The sequence below is a fragment of the Polistes fuscatus genome, unplaced genomic scaffold (genome assembly GCF_010416935.1).
Source record: "Polistes fuscatus isolate 324 unplaced genomic scaffold, CU_Pfus_HIC Scaffold8, whole genome shotgun sequence".
In the NCBI taxonomy this organism is placed as follows: Eukaryota; Metazoa; Arthropoda; class Insecta; order Hymenoptera; family Vespidae; genus Polistes; species Polistes fuscatus.
In genome coordinates, this window is record NW_025113162.1 from 428,708 (window position 1) to 455,158 (window position 26,451).

At 30.4% G+C, this 26,451-nt stretch overlaps 1 protein-coding gene across 1 annotated transcript; it reads left to right on the forward strand.

Annotated features, from left to right (window-relative positions):
* The first annotated feature begins 1,843 nt into the window (after window positions 1–1,843).
* Window positions 1,844–25,700, forward strand: LOC122524922 (protein javelin). The gene is made up of 6 exons (XM_043647443.1): window positions 1,844–1,923; window positions 19,185–19,409; window positions 19,907–20,219; window positions 21,567–22,583; window positions 22,760–23,754; window positions 23,849–25,700. Exons 1-6 carry the CDS (start codon window positions 1,844–1,846, stop codon window positions 24,876–24,878), a joined length of 3,660 nt encoding a protein of 1,219 aa, XP_043503378.1. The 3' UTR covers window positions 24,879–25,700.
* Window positions 25,701–26,451: the final 751 nt, after the last annotated feature.

Consider the following 26,451-nt stretch of genomic DNA (forward strand, 5'->3'; position numbering starts at 1 on the left):
TTTTTGAATAAAAAATCCTCGATCTATAGTTAACAAAAGTAACAAGATTATCCTCTTTTTTCTAAAACATAAAGATGCCTCAATTTAAAAAACTCATCCTATAAATATTCAAAATAAAAATTTCTTCAATTTATCAGATAAAAATATTAAATATCTTTTATCTTTATTCAAGATTATTTAGATATTTCATTAAAAAACAAAATTACTTTATATATAATAGATATATTTATAAGTTTAAATCGATGCAGTCTCGCAAGAAAATTCGGTCTCGGCTTAATTGTGCTTCCTTTAAAACGAATAGGCAACGTCCGACAATTAGTTCGCTCTTCTCTTACCGTTCCTCCTTCACCCCCCCCCCCCACATTTATTCTCTCTCCTACTCCTATTTTTTTCTCTTTCTCTTTCTCTCTCTGTCTTCATGCCAACTTTCAGTCTATTACATGGACTAAAGACTTGTACGTTCGGTTCTAGGTTGGGAAGTGGCAAAGAAATTTACCACCACTTCTCTCTTCTTTTAAATCCTTTCCTCCTCTACCACCTCATACTCTTTTGCTCAACCAAACGGCGTGGAAACCTTTCTTGTTGCTCGAGTTTTCCGACAATTCGTCAGTCAGTTCGCCATAAGATTCTCTCCAATTAATAAGTGACGTGCTACGTTTGAAAAGTTACCTCTTTCGTCAGTGAATTCACAATCTTTCTCATTGTTTAGTTTTCATTCGTCAATCAATCAAAGTTTTTCACCATTGGAACAATGAACTAACCGAAGGATTTTGCATGCAATCGATCAACAAAACTAATTTTTTAAGGGTAGGTGGTTGTTATTGTTTCCGTGTGTACATGAAATGTTCAAACTTTGAGCAAAAGTTTTCTTTTAGGATTAATGCGGCGTTTGATAAAAAGAGGATAATATGATATACGGAGGGGTAGTAAAAAGATAGGGTTTTCAAGAAAATAAAAGTTTTACAAAACAATGGTCGAATGTTTTTCTTCTTCACTTCTTTCTCGTCCATTCATTTGTTGATATGCGGAAAGATAAAAGTAGATACCTTTGGGATTTGAACTTTATTTCAGAAGGAAAACTTATAGAAAAGTAGTATAAGAAAACTGTATAAATTGTCAACTGACAATGAGATTATTCCAGAAGATAAAGAGAAAAGGATGATTTTATATAACTAACGTACTTGGAAAGTGCGTGTAATAATGTGTATTATATTCTGAAGATACATGAGATTATCGTAGATAAATGTGGTAAGATCATATCAAGATCCTCTTAATGAGGATTAGGGTTTGGAATAGCAGTAATTACGTTTTCTAGTTAAATTAAGTGGATCAATGTCTTATGACAAAGATCCTTTCTCGAAAAAATATACGTTAAGGAACAACTCTCGATTTACATAATCTGTGAAGATATCTCATCGAAATATAAAACATTCCATCGAACGTTTCTCTTGTGAGAAAGACTCAACGTAGAGTGACATCTATTGGCCAAATCAGAAACTATATTACACACTTGTACTTAACTTTACATGATTTTTTATGATTAAATAAGTAAATACTATAGAGATTTATTTTCTTTCACGAAATAAAAAATATTTGTCGTACAATTAGGTAATTTGTTTCTTATTTTTTTCTTTTTTTCTTTTGATTAAACTTAAGAAAAGACAAAGTGGACGGCGAAGATTGTAATATACAAAAAAAAAAAGAAAAAAAAAGAGAAATAAAAAATCGATACCTGATAAATGAGAAATAATAATGATCACGTGAAGGTAGTATAGTATAGCTTTGGCAAGGAGTCTAATGGTTATGGATTTACGACAGGTCTGCTCGTTTACGAGAAACGACCATGGGTGGAGTACAGAGTGGCACCCATAGTCTTGGAGAAGCTTTATGGGTTCATGAAAGACAACGACAAAGATGCCATCGGTGAGTGTGATAACTTTTATTTCTTTTTTCCTTCCTTGAAAGTCCATACTCTTACATGTTAATAATACACAAGCATGTACAAATATGTACATACATATGTATGTAAGTACGTTACATACGTAGATCATTTCTGATGCGCTAAATTCCTTCAACCAGACGCGAATTCATTTACACCTAATTTCAGACAGACTACTATTATATTATACTTAGCGTCTGTTACGCAGCTTAAACGTTCTTGCAACAATTTGCATGTAATTTTCTTAGACTTGTCATTCTCGTATTTTCCATGTTTTATTTCACTTCTTTTTGTTGTTATTTATTGAATTAGTATTTATGTACCATTACTAAAACAAATATTTTTCAGACAAAATATTGACACGAAATTTAAAAAAAATACTGGTCATTTAAATAACAATCGTTTTTTAGTGTATATTTTATTTGTTTAAATAAATAAACAAAGATTTTTTATTTTTGTGCGAATATTATTATAAATAATATATATATAGCAAAGTTCAAAAAGAATCTTAAAAAGTTTGAAGTCGGACGGAATATTTTTCTTTTTTTTTCTTTTTTGCGTTACGATTAGAAATGATTAATACTTAATTAGTTGAGCTCGCGTTGCTACGGTCGTAACAGCGTCTGCTTATTAACACGGTTTTGGTCTAATTACGCGAACTTCGTAGAGACTTCGCATTCAGTTTAAGAGCAGAAGTACGAACCGTTAAAATCCTTTAGTAAGGATGAAATTGTACGTAAGACTTTTCTAGAAAAACAACCGACCGTATTCCATTGAATACTCAATTCCTTAATACGATTAAATTTGATTTATCTGACGTTAGTTCTTACTTTTAAAATGATGGCTTTCATTGAGGAACTTCTAATTGCTACAATTTAGAAAGACAAAGTGTCTTTTAATTAAACGCAAGCGAGTTAATCGATATATACTTTGTGAAGTTTCTGTTTCATCGAATCAAGAAAGAAATTTCAAGCCAAGCACGTTCGTTCGTGCAAACAAAAACAACAGCCCAATCTATACAATAGAATATACAAGGTGTCTCACTAAATACAGGATACCTAAATATATCCTTCGATTATGATGATGCAAAAAATATATTTTACAAAAATTTTAATGATTTCAAACAAAGAATAAAATGACCAACATCAAAATATTCTTGTCATCTGATACCATCGAAATTGCATTAAAATATTTTGTATTTACGTATGGGACACCCTGTATATGCTTTAACTATAGTCTACCTGTCGTAAAATCGAATGCGAGACTACAATTTCATTGAGTTTTCTACGTGCATATCGTATTGATTGATATCATTCATTTCTCTTATGTTAAATTTCTATATTTCGTTTCACTTTAAAGAAATTCTCATTTCAACCGGATATACATATATTAAAAGTTTCAGTAAATTATGTATCTATCTGGGCGTTTCTCTAATTAACAAAGCTTCTGAAATTCTCGAGAAATTCCTAGTTACGCGTAGATCCAAAGATGAATTCAAAATTATCCTTCATTTCAACGTAAATTTCGTTTCAAATACATTATCACGTTGAGAAAATTCTTCTTCAGATTTGTTAAAAATGTACAATAATTATAATAAATACGTCTATGTAATAAATTATGATAAATACATCATTTAAGGAATGAATTTATGTAAATGTGACTACGATTTGATCGCAATTATGTTATAATATTTTAATAGATTATCCAAAGCTCATTTATACGTTCAGCGTATTAACGTTATCGCAGTTTTTACAACCATCAAAATTTTTGTTATCTTTCTCGCAATTTATAAACCCTTCTCCCTTCTCGCACGAATTTTAATTTTTGTTTTTCTTTTTTTCTTTTATGTATTTTTAGTCGTTTAATTTAGTCTAAATTATCTTTTTTGAGATTAGATAACAAGCACTAATTTACCGACAAAATTTATGCCTCATCAGTTTTCTTATCCTTTAATGATGTCTTGAAACTTTATACTCACGCACTTGCGCGTCTGCAGTTTTGAAAAATTTAATTTAATTTAATCACCACCAAATAAATTACTTCGTACCTGAAATTTTGTATAATCTTAAACGATAAATTATACAATTATTCTAATAAGTATAATCTTATAATTTTAAAGCTACACGTAATATTTTTATACACATACGAAAATATATTGGCTTATAGAAAATCAATTGAATCGTTTGAGTTCGGCAGAAATATTTCAAACGCAATACCAAATTTTATCCGTTCAATAAACACAAAGTAAATGCCGCGAAGAGGAATTGATAATTAGTCAAAGTTCCTGTATAACATGTACGTATGTGTGCGTGTATTTGTGTCTACATACAGTCACTCAGATGAAAGAGCATTAGAGTTGAGTGAAGTGGGAACAAAGGGGAGAGTTGGGGGGTATAAGGGTAGCGGAACGCAGGATATCCGTTTTCAGTATGCACTTGTATGGCAATCATTTGCCCACACACACACATAAAATACAAGTACACGACATATACACTGCAAAAATAAACAAAGAATGATACACACACACATAGGTGTACATGCACGTACGAATTTGTCACACGCACCTTTAAAATACATTCTCGTCGGTGGCATGGAAAGTTGCTTACTCCTCTCTATCGGACTCTTTCGATCTTTTTTTTTCATTTCTCTAACACTCCGTGCTCCGAAAGCTTCGAAAAAAACGCAAACGAAATGTCAGTGTGCTCGAGATCGCACGCATAGTCGCGCGCTAATAATTCTCGCGATGTTCGTTGTTAAAATAGTTTATTATCAAGTCACGATGGAATTCGTCGATCGTGATGCAGGAGACAATAACAACAACGACAGGTACATATTATATTATTTTCTTTACTTTTTTTTTATTACTACTCTCTTTTCTAAAATTAAAAAATTGCTTTTAAGTCTCGAAAAGTATCGTTGATGTTAAGTTATCAAAATTATGTATTTCGGTTATTTATTCTTTGATAACCTAAGTTTCTTTTTATTTTCATGTTAAAATATTGTTGATATTGCTTCATTAAAATTATATATTTCGACTACAAATTGTTTAATCAATCATATTTTTTAATGTTATTTTCTTCTGCATCTCTCAATTTTAATATTCACAAAATTTGATCTAAATATTAAAGGATCTATATGAACTACGGTTCATGAAAGAATACATATTCGAAAAACATAGCTTTCTGGGTTGAAGGTTTTTCCTTCTCTTTCTTTTTCTTCATTCAAGCAGTACTTTATCCTTTACTTTACTACTTTCAAGTGTAACCTTGTTCAAATATATCGCTGCAGCCTAGTAACTTTTTTTCTTTCTTCAAAATAGCTAATACCGCGATCCTTCACTATCTTTTATGATGCATTATATAAAAAAGCTTTTTAAGAAGTTTATAATTGTGTTAAGTATTAAAAGTAAAAAATGATAAAAATAAAGTAAAACGCTTTACATTTTTTTTGTTAGAATTTCAATCGAATTTCTTTAGTTAAAAAAAGTATCAACACAAATTCTAGCGTATCGGGCCAAAATCGGGCCAAGTTCGTTTCGAGCCTCCGGGGAAATTGCATAGGAAAATTTCGGCGTACTATGGAAGATCCGTTGTCCTGAATCTCTCGAGTATAAAGATTTTCCATTTGAACTCACTTTTCCCTTTTGATTCACTCGATACCAGATTCTTATTGAACTATTAAATTTATGCCAAATTGAAAGTTTATAATCATTTATATCGATAATACCATTACATAATACTATTTATTTCATTTAACTCGATCACTTCATATATATTTTTTATTTTTCGTAAATTCACACGCACGTGAAATCATTGCAATTGCGACAAAAATATGATCGCGAATATGTGGTCCACCTTGAACCATTAATCCTTTACTTTAAACATTCTTTTTAACATCATTAAAAATAAATATGCCACTCATTACAGTTGCATGAATAACCAGACATTTATTTCAAAATATCGTTAATCATTTTTCAAAATAATGCTTAAATACTTCTGTTTATTCAGAATCTCACGTGGAGTCAATTTATGCAAAAAAAAAAAGAAAAAAAAAGAAATAATAAAAAATTGTAGAATTCTATACACTAAAAATAACTCGATAGCCATGGAAAAATATGAAATATGATGAAATCATGTATTACACCCCGTAAAAATGTATATAAATTGCATAAAATTATTAGCTAAGTTTTATTACATGAATTACATCAAGTTAAACTAGAAAAATAATTTTTATCTAACAATTTCTCATACTCTAACGTTCTCAATTATCTCATCTTTTCACGAATGGAAAAATGTAAATAGATCATTCAATTGAACTTCTTTCTCTTTTCTTCTCGCTAATAATGAATTTTTTTTCTGTAACTCAAGACGAGTGTTTGTATTCAATTTTAATCATAGGAAACTATCTCCAAGTTGTTTTTCTTTCGTCATTTGATCTTACTGGTCGATAAAGGGAAAGTCCACAAATTCTTTTTATAATTTTATCTTTTTACGCTTTTCTTATAACGAATCTTAACATATTCAAGTCTATTGGTATTACGGCTTAGAATCAATTTGTACTCATCCGCAAAATTATCTTCTCGTTTACGTAATAACGAGTTCGTTATATGTAAGATATTAGTAGATGTTTTTATAGATATATGTATGCGTATGGCTAAGTTATTTTCCTTCGTAGTTGAGGATGGTAAAAGATTACGTAAATTAACACAAAGACGGCCATCTTCGAAGCGTGGAAAATATTAAGTTTGATAGACATATTAGGTAAGAAGGTTCTTCTCTCAAACCTAAAAGCGTATTATATCCTATCCTGGTCTTTTCAGCTTGAAAAACTTTTTAGTTCGTCGTATTCCGATAGTCTTTATTATAATTATCGAAGAATTTTCAAAGTTTTTTAACTCATGGGAAAAGATAAGAATTTTAATACAAGGAGCGTCTCTTGATAGATGCCACAAATGATTAAAGTTACGATTAAACAAAAATATTCAATTTTATTTTAATATGAATCATTTGAAAAAATATTTTTGTTGACATCTTTAGATGAAAATCTTCTATATGATATGTAAGATCCAATTTATATACGAGAGACTGGATAAAGTATGTGATATCTATGTTCATAGATAAAAGGAAGGACATTCGTAAAACTTATGGAACTGGATTTTATGATAATCGAAAATATATGTTTCGGAAATATATTATATAAAAATAAATAATTCATATATATATTAGTAAACGAATATAGAATAAATGTCGCGTTCCTGGTTAAAAATGAATGAATAAAATTGAAATGCTAACGAGAGCAAAAGATTTCGATCGATTTGGTTTTACAGACAGACATCTTCGACTGTGTCAGAGATATCTGATGGTTCGTATTGCATTTGTTTCCCTCTCGGATTACTTCTTGCTTTCACGTCTGGTTTCTGGTAACCATTAATTTCTCCGAGTGGTTTTCTCACCGATAAAGTGCGCCTCGGTGACCACGTGGAATCCGTAATGACGTTTTGAGTAATCGAGTTTAAGCCGTCTTCCATATAACTTCCTAATTGATTCTCCAAAGCTTGAAACTTTTCACTCAATATAATTCGAACATTTGCCTGATTTTACAAACAGATTAATCGACCTGGCACAAATATATTTTGAAGATTTTTTTCGATAAACTTTGAGAGATAAAAAGAAAGTTTAAAGATACTTCTTTTATCTCTTCAAATTGGTTCGAAAATATTTCTAGTATTATATAATTTAAAAACGAATTTAATGTAGGTTAAAATAATTTTAATTCACACAATAAAATTGTAAGAATTTGTTTTTCTTTTTTTATGATCAATTAAAGGATTTAAAATCGACAATACTAAACAATAAAAACAAAATTATATTTTCGATAGTTTACCCTTCTCAGTGATTTATTATATGATCATAATTGAATAAAATATAATTATTAAAAAAATCCAAGCACAAAATTTGAATATATTTTTAATTGAATATTTAAATATTTAATAATATATAATAATTTCCAATTATTTTCTACCAATCTAAAATTATCGATCGCTCGTGCCAATCGTTTAAAGAGTCAAATTTTAAATAAAAATAAAAAATCCAAATAAATTTTCCACCCATCTAATATCATTGGTATGAATTTGTATGAGGGTTTATATTTTTTTCAAATTGTCAAGTAAAGAAATATTCCTCCCGTATGTTGTATTAAAAGTATTGTCATTTGTGAGTCATCGTAGGTTGTATATTACGCGGTGGCTGAACAACCAGATTGCTGCTAGGTAATTCAAATGACGGCAGGTGAAGGGTCATTTGGGTTCCTCGAGTGTTACATGGGACTGTTATACATTTGTTTCGCATGGAACACAGTGGTTACCCTTGGTAACATAGTGATTCATCGTTTTAAAAGGGAAACGGGGGAGAGGGTGGTTGTTGGTTGGTTCTGTTCCCAGTTTGTTTCGAGTAAGCACGCGATACTAAAAGATTCCTTTTTTTAATCTCGATTGCGATTAACGCAAACAAATCGAACAAAATTGATCTCTCCGCGTTCGCGTTCTATATTCGATAATAAAACTAAAATAAACAAAGAAAGAGAAAAAAACAAGTATAAACGTAAGTAAATATTTGTATTTTTCAATAACTAAACAGAAAAACATCCAAGTAAAAATATCGAATTCATCGAGAGAACGTTTCTATATTCAATAGTTTTGAGATTAAATCTTTCTATGATATATGTAAATTTAGACGTTTAGACGATATTTAATTCGTTTACGAAGTAAACGTATATACTTTAATTCTATATTTACGATTGACGTTGAAATTGAAAAATTGGCTTGTTCAAAATAAAGACAGTTTATAGCCCGTATCTTGAAATTCTAAGATTTAGAGTATAAAAAGTGAACGCGTTTTATTAACTCGTCATAGAAAGCGTGCGATGAATAATCATATACACAGACATACGATCAAATAAGCAGATGAATGTCAGTCTGACATTGTTAACTAGCAAAAGTTGAGCTAATTTTCCATAATCGGTTGCACGATATATGCTCACATATATACTAACATATACATATTTAATTGTCGTCTTTCTTAACAAGATTTTCACGTCCATAAAATGATATCTTTCTTAAAACATATAAAAGATTTCTATTATTATTATTATTATAATTATTTTATCTCACAGTAGAACGATCTCATTTATCTTACAATTAGAAGGTACAAAAGTATTCATACCAATTAGGAAAATGATAAAAAGGAGATTAAATCCTCTTTTCTTCTTAATTATGAGAAACTACGCAACTATACAAATTTGATCACAGAATACTACAACGAGTTGACAACTATTGTATATGTAAAGTAACGATATAAAATGTTAAATATCTTGTAAAGTATTGACATTTCAATGACCTTGGATTAGTACTTTTGTACGCAGAATAATAATAGGAATCGTTTAGTTTAAAAAAAACAAAAATTAGGTTGCATTAAAAAATAAATTGAAGTTGCACCTGGCTAGTGTATCGGTGTATTAACATAAAAAATAAGGTCATAAGAAGCTCGGTCTTATTATACCACGTGATTTATTTCATTATCATTTTTTTCTATTTTTATTTAAAGAAGAGTAGTAACCCGTCCCAGTTTCCAAAATAATTATGTATAGAATGATTAATAAAAATTAAAAAATTAGATAAAATGATGAAACTGGAGACTAATTAACTGTATTGTTAATTACATGTTAATATATTTACGAGTATAAAAGCAAAATGAGAAAAAAATGATCAAAAATTACAAAAAAGAAAAAAGAAACGATAAAAGAGAAAGAGAAGTGTACAAGAAAGAAAGAGGAATACGCGGTATAACGAAATTGATATCTCTCGCAAAGAAAGAACAGAACAAAAAATAGGAAAAGAAAAGAAAATGGAAGCAGAGTGACACTTAGGAAAGTGTTGTGTTGTGCACAGAACTAGAAGAGTAAATGGCACCCAACCCGGAGTGTTCTATGGTTATACTTTCTTATTCGTGGTTTCGCGTGACATTGGCTGCTAGAGAACTTTTCGATTCGTTGAACGCGTTACACATGCATACACACAAATAAATACACATGTCGAATAAATGAAATTAAGCGTTGATACAATACATTTTTCGGATCACTTTTATTTTTCTAAAGTACCACAGAAATGAGATTTATTTGTTCAATTTTGTAATTTTATACGGAATCTTTGGGTAACGATGAGTCAAAAAAACAAAGATAAAACATAGAAATTAGGTATTCGTCGAATATATTTTTCACATCCTGTTGTAAAGAAAAATTTTTTAATTAACGAAAGATGTATGTACATATATATTTATATTGTTTTGCTTTTTTTCTCTTCCTTTTAAGTACACTTTACGATTCACAAACGATTTGTTCGAAAAGTGGGACATGAGTATGCATTTATCTTATAGCGTAAGTGCTATACGATTATACCGCAAGCCAATTAGAGTATCCCATTCGCTAATTATCCATCATGTTACCCTTGCGTCTAGTTCTGGCATAACTAAATAAATATATATATATCTATATATATATTATATTAATTACTAATGGAGAGAAACTAATGGATATAACTCTCGGCTTTATATTATGGAAAAAGCTCTAAATTATTACGTAATAACAAATTTAATGAATGTTGCGAATTATTTGATAAATTGTATTTTAAACTCTGACGCAATTTGTTTTTTTTTTAAACGAATCAAAACCTTGATTTCGTTCGATTTAAATTTTCTCCCACGAAATAAATTCGTTCGGTATAAAATAAAAAATAATTGAAATTAAAAAAAAAGAAAAATAGAAAAAAATAAACGAAAAAGAAGTAAATGTCACGGATGCGTCATTTAAATTTGTCCTCGTCACGTTCGAATTAAGAACGAACAGAGATGACGTTCTCTGCCTAGGATAAATCCGATTTTCACCTCGTGAAACGAAATGAAAAATATGCTTCCGTAGGCATAGAGAAGGCGATAGACGTAAAACAACTTGGTCGTTCCGTTCGGTGCCTTTCGCGTCCTTGACACTACGTCAACTTTTAAAATTATTTGAAAATTGTTGTGACATCATTCAAGAAAATCTGGTTTAGAAGAAGAATCATCTAAATCGAAGGAGGCAAATATGTAAATCTAGTAAATGATGATCCCACTTTACAATTATTTTCAAAATTTCAAATTACAATTCTCGAAAGAACCTTTGCCTATTTATTTTCAAAATCGTATTTAAAAGAGTAATTTTAAATCTTCCGAAGATCCATATTTTTTCTAAAGATCTTTTTATCCTCGTGTGCGAAATTTGCGACAGATAACGATAATAACAAATCACATTTTTCATTCGGGCTTGAAAAGAGATAGCTAAATTTGATCCTCCTTATTCCCTTCGTTTATCCCCAAACTTGCCCTTCTGCGCTGATTTACATCTTTATTTATTACACTTAAAGTTTTTACGCTCCCGGGGTCTTCTACTTTCTAAGATAACATCTCGAGAGCAAATGTACTTTACAGTGATTTCTCTTTCTCTTTCCAAAACAAAAAAGAAACAAAAAACAAAAAAGGATGAGTAGAGAAATTGTTAACCGTTCTTAACAAAATATCTTGTTTCCCTTTTGCATTTCCTTCCCCTTTTTTTCTTCTTTTTTTTTTGCTTACGCGTAAAATAAATGATATTTGAATTTCCTGTGTGATATAATGAAATTGAGAAGAGTACTTGCGTATATATTTATCTATAAATATACCTGCACAATACACACGTTAATTGAGATGACTCAGGATATTAAATAATAAGCAAGATTATTTAATTTATCGATTCTTCTTGTCGTTCACATAATACAAACACAAATTGTACACACAAGAAGGTCCTTGCTAAAACTGATTAAAATCTGGCACACGGTCGTTTATATATTCGACCCTCGAAAAGGATTCTCATAATCAATAACACGAGTTTCGTCAAAAGCTAACATTGAGTACGGTTGATGACCGTGACACGAGATTGTCTCAATGTCTAGAATAATAAAAACTTCGTATTTTCTCTTTTTTTGTATTCTTCAAACATTCCTTTTATCTCGATATTCGTAAAAATATTTCTTTTTTTTGCAAATCCAATTTAATTGATTTTAATTTTTAAAATTAAATTAAATCGATAGAACGATTAATTCAGATCAGATTGAATAAGTTTGATTGTATTTGCTATAAGTTCTTGGGTACCTCATCGACCTTAATTTAAAATCGATTTGGAACTTGGTATGAATGCGAATAAAGGAAAATCAGATTTCTCACTTTACCTCTCTATTTATGAGAAATTCAATACGACATGTATATATATGGTGATGAACAAAATTGTACGATAAACTAGACATGACCACTAATACCCTAAATTACTCTCTTTGGAAGTGCAAACATTAATCCTCGGAGTTAGAGTCTTCAGAAGATGAAGAAACGAGAGAAGAAGAGCTTTAAGAAGATTTCAAAGCAAAATCGATCAGGATTAAAATAATACGATAGATGTAAATTACGCTCCTACTGTGACCAAATTATTTTACATGAAATAAAAACATCTCAAACTTCTTCGAAATATTTATTATAAAATTGAAATATTATAAACAAAAATAATTGAATTCTTATACTTTCAACAAAAATAAAGATTTTTTTATACTTACGCTGCGTGCTAATATTAACAAGATAATTGAGTATTATATAAAAACAAAAGAAAAGAATTTCCATGAAACAGAACAATGAAATAAAATTGATTTTATTTTTATTTAACCATAAAACATTTCTAAACGATCTGAACGATACTAGGAAGTAAATTTTTTGTATGATCGCTCGAGGCAATTAGCAATAAGATCAACTTTCGTAAATTATGATCATTGGTTCGTGTAAAGTAATGACGTCATTGACTACTCCCACCACAAAATGGTCAAACGTTAAGTGCAAATAAGAACTACGATTCTGCTGGTAGCACACAGTAGAAAAACATACACACGCACACATAGTTAACTACTACTTTAGTATCCGTGTATGAGGACGGACAGGTGCACAGAAACGACGATCGTTCGTGTTGCTTACACGATATCCGTCAGTCGATCCGCGAACGAGAAAGTGAAAAGCCGGTGCTCCGTTGAAGAGAAGAGAGAATCCATCATCTTTGATCGAAGATCACGAATAGAAATTTCAAATAGTGCTTTGTGAAATTTCATTCCATTTATGTGTCATTTAGTCGAGTTATTTGAACTGTCTTAATTTAAGTATTATTAAATAAGCATTATCGAACGATTATCAGTAGTCCGCAAGAAATAAATCTGCTAAAAGGAACCTGGTGAGAGTTTATGTTAATTCGTTTTGATAATTAGTTTGTGTCTCGTTTTTTCGTTGGTTTTGTTTTATCTTCTTTCTATTTTCTTTTTTGATATTCATAGTTCCTTTCTATGATGACACGAACGTCGTTCCCCTTGGATCATCATAGTGTTTTCCGATCCGTATTATATGATCATTTACCTGCGTCTCAAGCGTTAACTACTTTTAGATATTTTTATTCGAAGATGATTGGTCAAATTAAAAAATGTTTTTATTATTTTTACGTTTCGCGTGATATGAAAGATAATTTTCATTATGCTACAATTATTTAGTAATTTGTGAATAATTTTATTCGAGTTAAATTTTGTCTTTAGTTTCTTTTTTTTTTTTTTAAATATTATTTTGTATGGTTTTTGTAATATAAAATTGGAATCTTTTTAGTATCGAATAAAATGAGAATCAAATAGAATGGAATGATAACTCTCGTGCGGGTAGAAGTTTTGATAACAAATGTAACAAACATTCACGTTTTTTATTTTACAACGTTTCCCTGGGGATAACGTTTCTTTTACGTGTTAATTCGAGCCTTCCACGTTGACTTTTTGAAAGAGCAGAAGGTATATTACATATATTCGCCTAGGGACTCTCGGATGTCAAGTATCGAACGTTTGTTCAAACCACGGAACTTCTTCCGGTCTCCTGTCATAGGATATTCCTACCGCGTTTACCTGCGTGCAGTTGTTACCCGCGGTCAATTGCAATGACAACGTTCAACGTTCTATACGAACGGAAATCGAAATTCATTTTCATTCTCAAGGAATATTCTCTCGAACCGTTAATCATATCCGCGAAAGATCACGTATTATGAATTTTTTATTTAATTATCCTTATCCTTTCGTTTATTTACAAATCAATTTATGCGACGCGTGTATACGTGTGCGTACATTTTTTGTATTTATTTTCCTTTTTTCTTTTTTTTTTTTAAATTTTAAATCAACTCGAGAAATATATACATATCATTGATACGAACATTTTTGATCATTTGTCTCTTTGAAAAGATTGAAAGTATAGATGTAATACTTTTAGTCTTCGGTGAAGTAAGATAAACGATTCGAATATCAATCGGATTCGTGCAAAGACCGAAGAAAATGGACGTACATTTTTCTATCGAGTTCTTACACGACGTTTAAAATTAATTAAAATTCAGCGTTGGTCGATAAGCTCTTCTTCAACCATTGACGTTTTTCTCAAGAAACTAATCGAAGGATAGTTCTTGAAAAAGAAAAGATATTTATATTCCTTTTATAAATGAAGGAAAAAGTGGAAATAAAAAAAGAAATCATCAACGACTTTGATAATTATTTTATCGTCGTTCAAAAATGAAATTAATAAAATAACTAATTGTGCAGTTAGATATCAAAAGATGAAAGTAAAATTTCTTTCATTATTATCGTACTCTATCGACGATTTTGAAAAATAAAAAAATAAAAATAAAAAAAGCGACAGAGATAGAATTCGAACAGTCGTAAATTATGATTAAAGATAATAAAAATAATTTATGCATATAAAAATATTATTTTATTTATTTGTTTGTTCGCGATAGTTTAAAACGTGAAATGTAAATATCAGTTACGTTTCAATGTTTGCTCGAAATTTTCAAAATTACAATTTTCTCATAAAAATGTGATTATTTTTTGGAAGATATCACCTTGAAAAAAAAAAATGCTTTTCTCACTTTTACTTTATTTCCTTTTCCTTATATTCTACCTCTCTATCCTCCTTCTTATTACTTTTTCTTACGCATAAGGAAATTTTCTTTCTTTTTCTTGTTACATTACATTTTCGTTACGCTCCCATCAAACTTTCGTTTCATCTTGTCAACCTATCCTTCCTCACGAAAAATTTTGCTTAAGAAAAAAAAAATAAAAAGATAAAAAAAAATCCCGTCAACACATACGCGAGGTGTGAAATTTGTTAAATTTATTAACACGTATTTAAATATTAATATAAATGCATAAAAGAAAACGAATGAATGATTACTATTGTGGTTTTATTCGATAAAGAAAACCACAACGTCATTTTGATTTATTTCTTTATAGACCTTCGTGACGTGTAAAATGAGAAATATAAATTTCGTGCAGTATGCTAAAAAAAAATGACGTCAGTATTATTTCACTTATGGCAAGGTATATTCAATGACCTTGTAAAAATAATTTTCCTTTTTGTTCGTTCGTTGAAAGATCAAAGAAATTTTGACGACAAAAAGAAGAACTGAATTCCAATAAGCGTCTTAAATCTAAAACGAACGAGCATGAACCAAAAAATCGTTGGGTAGATGATGATTGAGATAAGAAATGATAAACTTACGTAACGATACGTAAGTCGTGCTAAGGCGAATACAATGAGACAACGATACGCTGCTTGCTTCTCAGATTCTCTTCAAGGATTCGAGAGACAACGATTTCGTATTTTTTTTCCTATTTTTTATCTTTTTTTTTCCTTTATTTTTCTCCGTCTTTCGTTACGATCGTTAAAGTCCTTCCTGCTTGTAATCCATTATGCTCATTGTTATAATGTTTCCTTTTTTAATAATTTACTGAATAGAGATTTATTCAGTTATTTCGATTACTACAATTTAATGTATAGAAATTTATTTATAGTTCGATTCTTAATACCTTAAGTTAATAATAATAATGAAAAATATTTTTTTTTTTTTTTTTAATTCCATTCGATTTTATAATGAAAAATTTTGTTTGCCACGATCGATAAAAAAGCAATTTGAATTTAGTGATAGATGTCTTATATATTTTAATTTAAGAAGAGTTTAAGGTCAAATATCGAAAGTAGGTGTCCTTATCGATAGAGAAAAGCTTTCTGATTGAAGGTTTCGATCGTCGCTGAGAAAGCCTTAAAACAAGCAACGAAAAAGCAGTTTGAGAAGGGGGGTAAGAAGAATAGAAGGAGGTGGAGGAGTAAGAATGCTTCGAAGATTTTCTGTAATCCCTCGTCGTGAGAAGAAAACGTTCCTTTCTTGATAAGATGAAAACCTTTCTTTGTGTTTTTCTAGAATGCCGTGAAAAAGCTTACTTTTTACTCGTTTCTTTGAGAGATCTCAATTTACGAAGGCTTTAATGAACATTGTTCTCAGTTGCATTTGTGTTCGTAAAACTTTTAAAGATAAAGAATGCGAGATCATTTCTTTAAAGTTTGAATTTTTCTTTTACTTTCTTTTTTTATTAATCATTCACCTTTCTTATTTTTGTATTAAGTTGGTGTAAAATTAATTTTGTGGCTTGTATTATTTTACGATTAGTGCTGAATTTTTCTTGTTTATTTTTATCTATTTATGATCACGTAAAATAATAATTTAAAGGGTGAATTTACAGATGATTGATTTTTATTTATATCATTATTTTTAGTATCGTCAAATGTTAAAATTTCTAATTGAGAATAGAACAAAAAATTATTGTGCACGATTATATTATATAAATTTAAATTAGAATTTGCTCAACAAATTTTGTGACGAGAACAAAAGCATTAAAAATAATAAAGATCATTTAATTGTTAAAATAAATAATTTAAAAGCTATTAATAAATCAATCGTTCGTAAGATAACACAGATAGTTGAACAAATTCAACTTTAATTATTCAAAAATGATTCGGTATAAAAACTGTATAAATTTCGTAAATTCGATACGTGAAAATCGAAATTATATTCTCATCAATCTAATAATTATTCCATGCACACTTTACGATGCGTACGAGCCGATCTTGACACCAATTTTCTTCTAGTATATCTTTTGCTTCAATCTTAATATCGTCATGCTTCTGATTAGAATAATTTTTTATGACCAAGGTAGAAAGATACAACAATGATGATGTCATTTTCTCGTACCTTAGAGTTTGGAATCGTTTTTATCTGATTTCATTTATATGCTTATTAAAATGCATAGACAGAATCATTTTATGTACGATGACTGAGAAATGCGAGATCCTGTTTTTTTCTTTTTCTTTAAAAAGAAACCATTCGTGGCAATACAATAGACTCACTTAAGCCGTTATAAGCAAAGTTTTAAAATATCATATTATTCGGAATATTTTTTACTATTTACTTTTATTCATACAGGATATTTCTTTTTATCTCAAAAAGTTGGAACTCAGAAAAATAATTTTTTTAAATGATTTTGTTGAATATCATGTGCCAGATTTTAGTTTTACATAAATTTAGTTTTTGCTATGTTTAAATATGTATACATTTTGTTTCCATTGTTAGACACGGTGTTTGTTATTGTAAAATTTTATAAATTATGTTTCTCGATTCATGCCAAAAATTGTGCATCATAATGGAGTCCTTTTCACGAACAAACAAACTTGCCGAAAAATTTTTCTCATAGAATAAATGCCTCACGAGATATTTTCATTATTTTCGAAATAAAGACATACTTTTCTTTTTTATGGCATTTGTAAAACGAACAACGTAGGACGATTAAACTTAAAATAATGATCGTACAACAGTAGTTGAAAAGGCGTGGTGATAGTAAACGTTGATATGTAAATATATATATGGAAATTTCGCATGAATGATACTTTATCGATTAGAATTAAACGAACGACACGAAAGTTTTACTCTTTTATCGCTTCTACCTTTTAACGATTATTCTACGAATAATTACACAAAAAATATATCATATAAAATTGCTGGCAAAGAAAATAACGATTAAAAGAACATCTTTCGTATGTAAATTAAATAAACAAAACAGACAGAACAATAAAAAAAAAAAAGAAAAAACACGAATGTCATCATACACGAAAATTGTGCATTTTATTTTTAATGTTTTGAAAAGCAAAAATAAGAAGAGAAAAAAAAAGAAAGAGAGAAAAAAACTACGAAGATTTATTATCTGGCTTTTAAAGGGCAAGGATCATTTGTACCGGGTGTGGTCTGTTGATAATTAAACAATTAATTCGTACTATTCTCGGTCATTCTTTTATGTGTCTTATTCTTTTCGTTGAAGTTTTATAACCTTAGTATTTCTGAAACCAGTTAAAAACAAAAGGCTGTTTTATCAATGATTACGTAAAGTGAAATACGCGTTGTTATTGATTTGGATAATATGTTTTCAAACGTTTGTAGATTGCATTAAGATAATTACGTTGTAAGAATAAAGTTCTACTATTTTAACGACTCAATGCGATTAAGGCTAGAAAATATTATGCGAAAGAAAAAAGTAGACAATACTCGCAGGAAAACTTTTAATATCATTTTGAATGTGAAAAGTTTGATCTCAATGCGATATATTACTCGAGACTAATTCATTAACAATTCGTTATGCATTTGCATCCATCGTTAAAGGCTTTGTTACATTCAAATATTGTATTTTAATATAACAATAGACGTGAATAAAATGAATGTCTATCAGTAATCCGATATAACGATTAATCCGATATTCGATAATTTATGTACGTTTTCAATGACGATCCTGAACATACGTAGAGAAATACTATGAAATATAAAAGCGAGAGATACGTTCCATTTTTATTACGAGAAGCAATTTTCATTCTTCCACTTGAAAAATTTTATCGATAATACGACGAAAGGATAAACAACTAGGGAGTTAAATTATTTTCCGCTTTATTCTCTCTCTCTCTCTCTTTCCCTCTCTCACTGTTCTTCACTTTTTGAAAATTTTCGTTCGACGAGACGGAATGCATTATGTTTCATAATGCACTTGGAACAAATTTATATGCACTACCGAACACAAGTTTACAAATCACTTGCCGATTTCCATAAAAATTAAACATTTCTCAAATTTTTTCTTATCAATATTCTGTTTCTTTGAATTTACATGAAAAATTTTCGATAGGTAATGTACGTATTAGTTTTATTTCAATGCAAATATCGAGAAAACAAATTAATCGGAAGAATTGAAATTATTTATTAGAGATGGAAGTCGTAACGAAAGTTCTCAGGGAAATCAATCAACACAGGACAGACGAAAATTATTGAAACGAACAAGGAGCCTGGCGGTAATATCAGAGGACGAATCTCGTCAGGAACGTGAAACCCGACATTTCCAATTGGGAGGAGAATCGAGCTTCGATTTACCCAGAAGGCATCAATTGATACCAAGGGCCAAATTGATTGATCGTAATTCTCTTAAGGATAGGTAAGTCATCGCATATTCTACATTATACGAATATGATCTTTGACATTCGCTCATCGATGAGCAAATACGTGAATACGATTAACAAAAAAAATATACATTTACATAAGCATGATCTAATCAGTCAGAGTCTAAAGTGTTCGAGTAGAAAAATAAAATGTTTTTCTTTATAAGTAAGATCGTATAACTTACACGTTTAACAATGTTTTTTCTTTAAATTATTTAATTTTATGATGAGAAAAAACTGTTGTGTTCTGTAAGGAAAATTTTAAATCGTATTAAATTTCTTTTTTATAAGAAAGATGAGCGTTTTATTACGTAAAAATATTTGCGCTACGTGAATTCATGAATATATTATCTTTGTATTTATTTTTAATATACTTTTTCTATATTACTCCTGACAGACGGATGTTTAATCAACTCGTAGATATGAAAATTAGTTATTCGTGTATGAAAGATAAAAAATGATCGATAACGCACGTTACCCATTTTGATTTTAGACTTTACAAGAGTCAGCAACATTTGTCAGATTCTTATGACAGATTTAATGAGGTAAAATCTGGCTATTCACGATCAGCCTGTGGATTGCACTCAATTCAACCAATTCTATCTTCTTTACCTAATCCATTGGCATACGCGGCGAAAACTACAAATCGTTCTGATCCAGATCGACTCAATATTCTCGACTGGCCAGAACCACCGAGACGTTATCGAAGTGTACAGACATTGGATACGGTTAGCGGATTGGTGGATATTATCGAGGATAATTGGCCTACCGAAGGCAATCGTAGTATCGATTGTATCTATACTCAGGTAAATTCTAATCTTTCGATCTATCGATCCAATTTCTTTAAATCTAAATTTATAATTTCAATCTTAACACAGAGATTTTTATTGTTTCATTTTATTTGTGATAAGTAAAGATAATAAACTATTTAACTGGATTGCCCGGAATTAAAAAATATCTCATTAAAAGGAAATACTTTTATTTATTTAAATATATGTATATTTCCATTTAAACGTATTTTCATGAAATATTATTCATTTTATTATTAAATCAAAATAATATTAAGATAAATTAATATGAATATCAGGAAATTAATTTGTAAATTACAAAAACAATACTTTTCGATAAACCCGATACATTTACATTACGGCGATCGAGATTTATTTTCCGATTAGAAAATTAAATTAAAAATTACTTATTTATTTTTTCAATAAGATTTAAGTTCAATTTTTGAATAAAATGTTGTAGCTGGATTGAAGAAGTTAATAGAAAATTGATTATGAAGCTTTTAGCTTGAACACAGCTGGATTAGATGCATATCCTATCTTCTGAGAACATTTATTCTGTAACACTTAAGAACAAAACCATTACACAGGTTTTAACATGAATATTTAATTTAGTCTCGGTGAGATTAACACTTAACGAGAAAGCAACCGGAAGTTTTAGGAAACTTCATATTTCTCTCTCTCTTTCTCTTCGAAGTTATCGACTTTGAATTAATGAGAAAGAAGCTACTCATTGCGCTTTCATTCTCAAAGGATGAACGTACTAACTCTACGCGTCTTTGTACTATTTCAAATTCATGATTCCTTCGAACGAGGTCAAATTTGAATCCTATGCGGTTCTGAATCTCTTCTCTCTCAAGTACGTGAATGTATGAGATGGTTCATCTATTCATTTATCTCTATTCCTATCTTCTATTTCGCAAAGAAAAATATTCAAACTATTTCTTTTTATTCCATCAGTATTTTATTCAATAGTCATTATATGAATATTTGTTTATAAATGTTGACCATTTGATTTCTAAATTGGGAATTAAAATTGTACGTGTTCGATGTTATTATTTTCTTATTTTATTTATAAATTAAAACAGTACCAAATTAGTGCAATGTTATCTGCATTCAATTGTAAAAAATACTTTTAATATTGATTAAAATTACTTACTCAATAAATATAGCAATTATCCAATAATCCATTTTTGAGCGTTCATCTTTCGTGTTAACCGAACGTATGCTTTTTGCTGTCGTAACTTTTTACTTCTTTATCTTATTTCCTGATATACATATAAATATATAATATATATATATATATATATATATATATATATATAAAATTGAAAAAAAATCTTTATCTTACATTGTGCCGTATCATAGGTCAAGCGCAAGCGCAAAGAACATCGTAGTTTGGATAGCATCCTTTTCGAGGACGAGAGTGAATTGGAATATTTCGACGTACTAAATCTTTTACCATTGTCTAACGTCAGATTGGAATTTGACGAAGAAGATGCAAGGAATAATAATTATCCTCAGAGGGAAGAAGAGAGAAGAATAAGAAGGATAAGAAAGGATAACGATGTCTCAAGTTCCCAACAAGTTCACAAACATCAGGAAGAAGTATTATCTTCGAGTATCGATGAGAAGTTGAACGTTAAAAGTAGGAACGTGACGGACGAAGAGAAATGTAAACGTCACGGCACTGATACAACTAAAACAGAAATTGTTTCGATCGACGACAACGAAGAAGACGAAGACGAAGACGACGAATACGAGCATCCACGCGAAAACGAAAACGAAAACGAAAACGAAGACGAGGAAGAAGACGAAAAAGAGGAGGAAGTTGTAGCAACGCGAAGAAGTTCTTTGGTTAACTTTTTAAAAATACATGACCGAAATACGAGTAGTGGTGAAAATAGTCCGGAGTCTTTACAAAATTTAGAAAACTTGGAAAGAAGTTTGGAGATTTCAACGTCGATCGAAAACACCAGTAAGGAAGAAGAGAGATCTTCGTCATCGTCCTTGAGAATCGATCAAGACGATAGTTATAGAGCACGTGTAGCCTTGGTAACACCAATCGGTGAACATAAGATCAATTGGAGATCTATTGAAAACGAAGAGGAGGAGAAGGGAGTCGAGGAGGGTTCGACAACAATTTGGATTTCGGATAACGACGAACAGGAAGAGATGTCGCGTAGACCTCAGGTTCTTAAAGTAGTCGATAACGACGTGACTAAAAGATCTCATCGTCGTTCAGTGGAAATAGATATTCATGTTGAAGATGTGCCAAAGTGTGAAATCATACGAGACGTTAGAAACGAATCTAACGATTCCAAAGATTTGATATTGAAATCCGAACGAATAAAAGACGTCGTCGATGGAAATTCTACTATTCATGTAAGTTATTTATCATCGGTAATCGACTGACGGATGATTTGTCTCTTTTATTATTCTTATTAGAAAGTAATCTAGATTGTGTTTGATTTTTTTTTCGCTAATCTTTCTACTCTACTTTATTTTTTCTTTTGTTTAACTTTAATTTTTGTTTTCTTTCTTTTTCTTTGTTTTTGAAGGATGTTGTCTCTCAAGAGGAGAAAACGGAAACATCTGTTAAGAACGTGAAGAACATGTTTGAGAATGAAACCTCTCGAGAGAAAGCTGTTGGAAAGACTAAACAGATCGAGAGTAGATTCGAGAGAATTGTCAAGGAAACTTCGAACATACTTGGCAAGGCATGCAACGTTGTAAAGGGTAGTTTAGGTTTCGAAGCTCGTTCGGAAAGTTCGGATCTTGGCTTGGGCTCTGAAATCGAAACTGATACTAGAAGAAGATCCGTCGATGATAACGATCACGATAGGGATTGTACCAACATGATTCATAACAATATAGACGAGAACGATACTAAGAAAAATTATAATAATTTAACGAGATCTAAAAGTTGCGCAGACTCGATCGAGTCGCAAAACGATACACCAGAATTCGATCACGTTCGTTATAAGATCGTTAAATCGAACGTTTTTAGTAAAAATATGTATACCACTGGGAGAGGTGATGTCACATACGACGGTCTCATGCAATATCTTCGAGAATATTCATTTCAGGAACTTCTTCTGGATAACAATGTTGTTATCATCGAACCTGTGCGCGCAGAACAAATCGAAAGAAAATCTTCATCCGCTAGTGACAAAAGAAGACCAGAAACGAATTGTAAAGTATCAAATACGCTTCAAAAAACAGATGATTCCGATCAAGAATCGAGAAAGAGTAACGAAAAGTGTGATAACGGTAATTGTAAAATCAGCAAACAATCATCGATTCGAAAACATTTCTTTTATCATCCTATCAGAGTTAATCGCGAATTGATTGATGAAGAATTACCTGATCCTGACACCGTGAGAAACGTAAGACGAATGTTCGAGGATACTTTAAAGAAGAAAAATTCATCTTCGAATTTAGATATGGATAAAGATTGTAAAAATAGAAAGAGCGTTAGCATGAAGGATCTCACAAGTATCGATTCGGATTCTCGTTACGAAGAAGTATTGGAAAAGAATGAAGAAATATCAAGGTACGTATATTCAAACATTTAATCAGTTCCATCGAAACTGTTCATTCAGAAATAAATCAATGAAGTTTTTTGATTTCTTTTTTTTTTTTATTAGATCCAGATGTTCAAGCAGAGCAAAAGATTTGACAAAAATGTTCGAGAGCATGGAAAAATCGACTTCAACAATTGCTTCGACGACCGGAAACAAAGAAGAAACGGAAAGTCCACGAAGCGAATCTAAAACAAGAATATTAGCGCAATCCTTCGAAGCTAGAAGTGGACATACGTCACCGTGCGATTCTAATTCTTCGAAAAACAAAGTTACTCGTTATCATCACCATCATCATAATCATAACTGGGATGCAGGTAGTGTTAGTTCTGGAGTTTCCAGTGATTATCCAGACACCGATCCTGGTAGCGGAGTACAGTGCACGTCTTCGGAAGACGAGGATTGCCATTATGACGATGATGGTCTCGATGAGAGTGGACCTGGTCATTACGTGTCCCAAGATGTTTTGAAGAAAATTCGTGAATGTGGTACTTCGGTAACTTATTACGGAGGCAAAGTTGTTAACACATGCAATGGACCACTCATTTCACCATTAATCGAAAACAGGTTCAAGAGAATCGATCGAACCAAAAACGATTATGTTAAATTTAGGCTTATAAAAAGTAACTCTTGTGACAGTCGACTTGAATTAACTGGAAGATTAGTTGAAAGACAAGCAAAAATAACCAATCGAAACGAAATAGTACCTGATTTGAGACAATGCACTATAATTGAAACCCCAAGTATCGAGATTACTACCATCGATAATAAAGATGAAAATGACGAGAAAGATAAAGAGGAAACTCGTACGGAAACTAAAAGAGAACCACCTGTCGTTATTGGATTGGAACCAAAAAAAGACGAGCAGAAAGAAAGTAAAGCATTCAAGGCCGATTTCAAGCTAGGGAATTACGAGGATAATAAATCAACTTTTCACGCTAGATTCAATGAAAGTGCTTTGACAAGGTGGCAGATAAACGAAAATCATTGGAAGAATGGAAGTGATTTTGGAAAAATGGAGTTTGAAGAGTTCGAGGTACTAGAGGATAGTCTTAATGGAATGGAAAATCAAAGTCAACGTTTGGAAGCTTCTTGAAAAGTTTCCTAAAAATATATTTTTATCTAGAGAAATATTTTCGTCGGGAAAGCGTATATGTGTGTGTGTGTGTGTGTGTATGTATGTATGATTAAAAAGAAAATGATGTTTATTCTTCGAATGATATGTATAAAAAGGGAATATGTACATTTATGATATATATACTTCAAAGTTTCGTCTTGTATCTATAATGTATAGTAGCAGTTTTCAACCTATGAACTGCGTCTCATTATTGGGTCGTAAAAAGATAGTTATTAACGAACGTCAAAGTGAGCAAAGTAATAATTCATTTGTAAAAGATTTTCAAGTACGGTTGTATCTTCCAAATAATTTACAGTAACTCCAGTTTACTATAGTCCTATAAAATTTGATATAAGAATTTGAGATAGCAGTATCATTACAAATAAATTCATGGGTCGTATGGTAAAAAAGGGATTGAAAAAGGTTCAAATTGATGTATAGTACCTACTTAAGATTTTATATCAATATCGTTAATGAATAATGAAATCTGAATAAATTATCATGGTTAACCTGAAACATAAAAATTTACGAGGATGCTAATGTTCAATCGAAAATTCCAGCCAATATCGAACAAACTTTCGTCGATGTGACGATCGTCGATTAACATATTTATTATGGCGATTAATGACATTCTAAGCGCCTATCATTGCCTCGTTTCATTCCAAAACTTTGATCTTTAGTTTTACCTTGGTTTAAGTCTAGTGCTAGTCTTTCGGTGATCACTGTAATAAAACTCATATTTGTAGCGTGTATAATGGAATTAAATTATCGAATTTATTTTATTCGATGTTAAAATATGAATCCTTTTTTCTATATTATCCTCATATCCTATTTTTCTCTCTTTTTTTTTTACATCAAAGTTCTGTATTTGAAAAATAAATAATAATCGTTCATTCGACTTCAAGTATAGGGTACAGGGTCAAAAATTCCCAAATGATTCCAACAATATCATTAATTATGCTCTTTAAATTAAGTTTGTCTTATAAGACTGCAAGTCAAAGAATTTAATTACCTAAAAAAAAACAAAACAAAACTTTGCTTAAAATCTGACACGATTGATAATATTTTGCCAAGAAATTCTCTAGGCTCATTTTATTTTTTATTTTAAAGTTACAGGTCTAAGAATTTTTAGCTTACCCAGTATAAGAATATGATAACGGAAAGAAAAAGTGATAGAACGAATACTCGAAGGTAAAAGGACGAATTTAAAAATGAAATGTGGAATAAAAGATCATCCATTATACAGCATGAAAGTAAAGCGTAGCAGTTTCTCGAGAGTAGGTCACAATGTAAAATGAATGTCCTCGAAGATTTTCCTCTTTAAGAAGGATGCATATCGAATTGATTTTTATATCAACGGAATGCAACGTCAGAAAATTTCAGATAAGTGACCCCTATAGTACCCGAAGTATGAGAACAATTTTTTAACGTCATACAATATTATTAATATTTTGTACAATTTTCGTATTCCTTTGTACAACTATTTTCATTATAAAAATATCTATAATATACTCGGATATTCCTTGAAACGAATAAAAAAAAAAAAAAAGAA

Coding starts and splice junctions, on each gene's coding strand:
- LOC122524922 (XM_043647443.1), top strand. CDS start 1,844: ATGGGTGGAGTACAGAGTGGCACCCATAGTCTTGGAGAAGCTTTATGG. Junction 19,410..19,906: donor CGTAATTCTCTTAAGGATAG/GTAAGTCATCGC, acceptor TTTTGATTTTAG/ACTTTACAAGAGTCAGCAAC. Junction 23,755..23,848: donor AAGAATGAAGAAATATCAAG/GTACGTATATTC, acceptor TTTTTTTATTAG/ATCCAGATGTTCAAGCAGAG.